Genomic DNA, 6448 nt, shown 5'->3' with positions numbered 1-6448 from the left:
TGTTGTTGTGTGTTGTGGCGATGGTAGAAAACGTTGAGTTTATGTGATTACGAAGCGTATGTTACTCATTGTGTCGACTCAGTTCAAACTCTTTTTCACAACTATGACTTTTGGCATTGGAAATTGTTAGATCATCGGCTTGGATATTTTCCTCATCTTGGATGTTATTAGGTTCAACTATATTTTACGTTGTTTTGTTATATGTTAGTTTCAAGTGGTATGTAAATGTTGTGTGTTTATTTGTTTCTCCAGTACGTACATAGACAAGCATACTACACAGTACTTTGTCTGTCCATGTATTTATATTTTTTGTGGTTTTTCAAATTATATTTATTGAGTTGTCGTTTCTTTCAACTAGTGTCATAATCTAATTTTACAACTTTTTTTGTATATTATTAAAAACACTTGGTTATCATAGAAAAATAAAAACTAATGGAGGATTTACTCAACTAAATTTCCAATAAATCCGTGCATGAGGACATAGCTATATGCCACAAGGAAGAAGTTTTCTTCGTGGAAAAACACCTCAAACATGAAGACTTTTTGTGAATGCTTACCAGTGACGTTGCGTAAAGATTCAAGGGACAATAACTAAAAAGGTCAAAATAACATTGAAAATGAGTGGAAAAGCACAAAACATTTGATAATTATTATTCAGGTAAAAAAACATACAAAGTCTAAAATACCCTTTTGTCATTTTGTGTAACTAATTCTTTTATTCTTATTTTAACTTTAAATTCATATAACTTTTTCTTGAAATGTCGGGAAATTTATATATTTGGAAAAGATTTTTCATTATCTTTTTTAACAAAATCTACTTTCGATACTATTATCTAAAAAATAACTACAAAAAAGCCACTGTTTCTATTTTCCTGCAAACTGGCGTTTGCAAAATGTAAACTGCAAACTGGCATTTGCAAAATGTAAACTGCAAACTGGCGTTTACAGAATGTAAATTGCAAACTGGATTTGCAAGCTTAACAGAATGCAATCTCGGGTTCAGATTTTGCAAACTCGATTTGCAAATCGATAACATTAAATCTAAAAAAATTCATCTTCATCATCATCAGATAAATTAGGGGTTCGGATTTAAGAGAACACGTCATCTTCAACATCAAATTCATCGTCAACATCATATTCATTATCATCATCATTAATATAAGGGGTTCAGATCTAAGAGAGAGATAAACAGAAGAAGTTTTGAAGAAGAAGAGATTCGAAGAACAAGAAGAGTCGAAGAAGAAGAGATTCGGAGAAGAAGAAGATCGAAGAAAAAGAGATTCGAAGAAGAGGATTTGAAGAAGGAGAAGAAAGAAGCAAAACCCAAAAAAAAAATTTAGGTTTCTTGAGAGAGAAAGTGATTTTTAACGGGTAAGGGTATTTGAGGAACCAAACAATTAGAAAATGACCTGAATAGTAATTATCAAAATTATTTCAAACTATTATTAAACATAATATTTTGGTAAATTCTAGAAAAGATTTTTTTAGTTATTATGATAATTTTGTAAACCCAAATAGTCATTTTCCCTATATTGAATTGGGCTCTATTGAATTCTTAGTAGGGTTATTTCCCTAATGGCCCTCAACTTTGTGACCAGCTTCCCGCCTGACCCCCTACTTTACGAGAAATACCCATATGGCCCCCTTCCGTTATAACACCGTTACTATCTCTCCTCCATCATGTTTTCTTTCTCTGCCAACTCACGCCACATCACCTGTTACGCCACCTCATCACCTTCTCCGGCAGAAGTCGCCGGCCAGAAATTTGGCCGCCCGGCGACCTAGCTCCGAGATTTGAAGGTCGTCTGGGGTTTGAGAAAATAATTTTTTTTTTTAATATATGAAGGTCGCCGACCAGAAATTTGGCCGCCCGGCGACCTCTGCCGGAGAAGGTGATGAGGTGGCGTAACAGATGATGTGGCGTGAGTTGGCAGAGAGAGAAAACACGATGGAGGAGAGAGAGTGACGGTGTTATAACAGAAGGGGGCCATATGGGTATTTCTCGTAAAGTAGGGGGTCAGGCGGGAAGCTGGTCACAAAGTTGGGGGCCATTAGGGAAATAACCCTTCTTAGTAATTGAAGAAGACACTTGCCCTCCAGCCACTAATTGCTTGGAGATTCTTTTACATTTTCCATTGGATATTTTAGTAACTTAACTACCGGATATTTTAGTAACTTAACTACCGGATGTCCTTAATATTAATTCCTCTATCTCTTGAAGGACTACTTCTTAACTAAGAACGAAAGGCGGAGGGAGGCTAAGATAAAGACGGTGAAGTAAAGACACAAGAAATAAGTTCCTCGTCTGGATTTAGGGTTAGGGTTTCTCCACCGACTTTCCCTTTGCATATATATCAACAGCAAGAGGAGCAGGAAGAGAAAGTGAATCGAAGATGCCGAAGAACAAGGGAAAAGGAGGAAAGAACAGAAAGAGAGGAAAGAACGAAGCAGATGATGAAAAAAGAGAATTAGTTTTCAAAGAAGATGGACAAGAATACGCTCAAGTTAGTCGTATGTTAGGTAATGGAAGATGTGAAGCTATGTGTATCGATGGAACGAAACGTCTTTGTCATATCAGAGGAAAAATGCACAAAAAAGTATGGATCGCTGCTGGTGATATCGTTCTTGTTGGTCTTCGTGATTATCAAGATGATAAAGCTGATGTGATTTTGAAATATATGCCTGATGAAGCTAGATTATTGAAAGCTTATGGTGAACTTCCTGAAAATACTCGTCTTAATGAAGGAGTTGCTGGTGGTATGGATGACGATGATAGTGGTGTTGATGATAATTATATTGAATTTGAAGATGAAGATATTGACAAGATCTAGGGCTTGCGTTTTGGGTTTTGGTTTGCCTCTCTCTCTCTCTCTCTTTCTCTGCATATTTTCATAAAAGAAAAAAGTTTAATCTTGTTGGTTGTTGATTTTTTTTTTTGTTATTGTAGAAAATTGAGTTAAGACAATTATATGATGAATTGATGATGGTAATCATATGAATGTTTCTGGTTTATGGTGGTTTTCTTTGTTCTGTTAGTGGCACTTTGAATTTGATTTCCTTCATTATCATGATTGTTCTTGCCGAGCTTAGTATCTGAATTAGGGTTTTGTTATTATTGAAATAGTAGCTATTAAGTTCAAGCAAAATAGATACAGGATTCAGTCCCAATAGCATTTAGTTACTCATCTCATAAGAAACAACTTTGTGGTACCCCTATTGATGCAATAATGGATGTTTTGATGTTATTTGTTCTTATGTTATTAAGATAGGGTTATTTAGAGATGAGTGATGGTCCCTCTTGGCTATTTGTCGACCAAGAGTTTTAGTCTGCCCGGCCACATTCCCGGCTGAACCCCGGCCACAATGCCGGCTGAACCCCGGCCACAATCCCGGCTGAAGAGGGTTATTTAGAGAAGGGTGATAGTTCCTTCTGGTTATTTGGTTGGACCAAGAGTGATAGTCTGCCTGGCCATAATCCCGGCTGAACTACGTCTGGGGTATGTTGCCTGACAGGATTTAGAGAGAGAAGTTTTCTCTTTCTAAATCCTGTCAGGCAACATATCCCAGCTCGGATTCTGGACGTGCCAGTGTTAATTTGGATGGGGCTTCGTCGTGGACAGCACACTGTTTCCTTTAGGTTTTCTGTTGAACTAACCTAGGATTTGGCAACCCAGAGCTATGTTGTCAAAGGCGCGCTGATGCGTCGATTAAGCGCCCAAAGCGCCGGGTGATAACGATGATCGCCTTACTCCAAGTCGATTTCCCCTGGTTTCTCCGGGTGTCGACTTGAGGCGCCAAGGCGATCGCCTTTGCTCGACTTGGAGAGATGAAGGCGACCTTGAGGCGTTTCCAAAAAAATCAGAAGAGAAAAATAAAACTGCAACTCCATTTTTAGGGTTTTTGAGGAGAAGAAGAGGAGTTTTGTTGAAGAAGACGACTCTGGTTGAAGAAGAAGAGGCGGTGGTGATATTAGGGTTTTAAAACTTTCAAGTGGGAGAAAAAAAGTGACGTGGCCAAATTCTGGCCAAGTCAAGAAATACCAATTTAATATGGTGGACGTGAGGAGTACCATGTGCCCTTTTTCTTTGTTCTAAAACTTTAAAGTGGGAGGACAGAAAACCCTATTAAAGAAGGAGGACAATAACAATAAATAGAAAAAAGTTTGACCAATCTCAGCCTTTGATATAAATCCAACGGCTACAACTAAAACTCTTTAGGTTTTCTTCTCCCTTCACCTTCTTCAGCGGTTCTTCTTCTTCTTTGTAACTAAAAACTCTGCAACTTTTTCAACTCTTCTCTTCTTCACCCTAACTTCTTTGTAACTAAACCTCTTTAGGTTTTCTTCTCTCCTTGTACATGAGGCGACCGCCAAGGCGCGTGGAAGCGTGAGAGGCGCAGGCGAGAACCTCATCGCCTCGCCTCGCCTTGCGCCTCAAACAACATAGAGTCCCAGAGTCATCATAACGCAGCCTGAAGTTTATATCGGTTATCTTAACCAAATACATATGATATGTGGCGATTCAGGCTTATTCTATAAGCTTTGGATAAACAAGTTGTATTTTTATTTCCAGTTTAGAAACCATAAGCTCTGCTCACTTAAGCCCAATTGACTGGCCTACTTGGTGCTTACGAGTTAAGTACCAGGGACCAAACTTAGGGTCAACAGGTTGACCCTCTGTCATGGCAGTTTGTGAGTTAGCAGTTTTAGCTTCCCAATTTACAAGAACAAAGTCATATGTCAAGGTAGAAGTGAAACCCTCTGTCATGGCAGACGGAGGTCAGATTACAATCCCAATATTTTCTCAACAGTCAGAAAGCCTCTTATGTGTGTTTTTTTCGAAGTCGGATCTATTCGAGGTTAATACTTGCTCGAGTCGTATTTCAGAATGTATGTTATTGTCGGCCTCATGATATCCAGCTTGTCATGAAAACTGATTTGAAGAAGACGAAGGGGAAAGCACCTTTGTCTTAGCAGCAGGGCAGCAATGGTGCTGCCACGATTTCCTTCATGATCATGATTGTTCTTGCCAAGCTCAGTTTCTGAATTAGGTTTTTATTATTACCAAAATAGTAGCTATTAAGTTCAAGCAAGATAGATACAGGATTCAGTCCCATTAGCATCTGCTTACTGATTTCATTAGAAACAACTTTGTGGTACCCCTATTGATGCAGTAATGGATGTTTCGGTGTTATTTCTTCTTAGTGTTTTTATCTTATTAAGATAGGGCTATTTAGAGATGGGTGATAGTTCATCCTGGCTATTTTGTCAACCAAGAGTTACAGTCTGCCTGGCCACAGTCCCGGCTGAACCCCAGTCGGGGTACGTTGCTTCTGTCTCTAAATCCTGTCAGGCAACATATCCCAGCCCGGATTCTGGCAGGGCAGGTCCCATTTTCCCATGTCGGCTTGTCATTTTCTTTTCAGAAGGATAACGGCTAGACATGGCATTGTTACTTTAGACGGGGCTTTGTCGTGGACAGAGCAAGTTTTCCTTTAGGTTTTCTGTTGAATTGAGCAAGGATTTGGCAACCCAGAGTCATCATAATGCAGCCTGAAGTTCATATCGGTTATCTTAACCAAAGACGTATTATATGTGGTGATTCAGGCTTATTATGTAAGCTTTGGATAAACAAGGTGTACTTTAATTTCCAGCTTAGAAACCATAAGCTCTGCTCACTAAGCCCAATTGACTGGCCTACTTGGTGCTTATGAGTTAAGTACCATGGACCAAACTTAGGGTCAACAGATTGACAACCATCTATGGGGATTTCGTGACTTGCTCGTGTAGAATTTTAGAATGTACGTTTTTATCGGCCTCATGATTTCTGGCTTGTCCTAAAACCTGATTTGAGAAGTCTGATTTGAAGAAGACGAAGGGGAAAGTACCTTCAGCTTAGAAGCAGCGGAGCAAGGAGAAAGAATAGGAGCGGGAGAGAAAAATAGCTACCTGAGTTCCCTTGGTCTTTTTTTTTTGTTGAAGGAAGAAAAACAACACAAAACAACGAACACGAACCAAACCAAACCAATTACATCTTCACCTCACGCCTCATTCTCTCCTTCGAGTGCCACGTACGACTGGCCTCATGTTTCCTCCGCCACTTAGCTAAAGCATCCGCTAGATTATTAATCGTTCTCGGGCCGTACTGAATTGTATTTGATCGAAGTTAGTGCAGAGAGCTCTGATGTTTTCCATGTGATGTAGAGATTGCCAGTTGATATCCTTGTTTTTATTATGTAGGTGGTTGATCAAATTGTTGTTGTCACTTTCAATCATAAGATGAGAAATATTAAGCTCAGCTGCCCATTGAACTGCTCTCAGGATAGCCAGACATTCGCATTCCTCCGCAGTTTGTCCCCTAATGGTCTCCGCCTTAGCTATAATAAAGCCTCCATTCTCATCGTGAATAATACAACCTATGCCTGCGGGATCTATGTAATTACTGAAGGA

The 6448-nt window shown here is 39.3% G+C and overlaps 1 protein-coding gene across 1 annotated transcript; it reads left to right on the top strand.

The window, feature by feature from the left end:
- The first annotated feature begins 2231 nt into the window (after positions 1-2231).
- On the top strand, positions 2232-3012 carry LOC147549452 (eukaryotic translation initiation factor 1A-like). The gene has a single exon (XM_086670880.1). It carries the CDS (start codon positions 2394-2396, stop codon positions 2829-2831), a length of 438 nt encoding a protein of 145 aa, XP_086527006.1. The 5' UTR covers positions 2232-2393; the 3' UTR covers positions 2832-3012.
- Positions 3013-6448: the final 3436 nt, after the last annotated feature.

This window comes from Eschscholzia californica, unplaced genomic scaffold, assembly GCF_041429995.1.
Source record: "Eschscholzia californica isolate CP2 unplaced genomic scaffold, dmEscCali1.0.p SCAF_3, whole genome shotgun sequence".
Classification (NCBI taxonomy): domain Eukaryota; kingdom Viridiplantae; phylum Streptophyta; class Magnoliopsida; order Ranunculales; family Papaveraceae; genus Eschscholzia; species Eschscholzia californica.
Note: the sequence above shows the minus strand (reverse complement) of the source record. Positions and strands in the feature narration are given on the sequence as shown.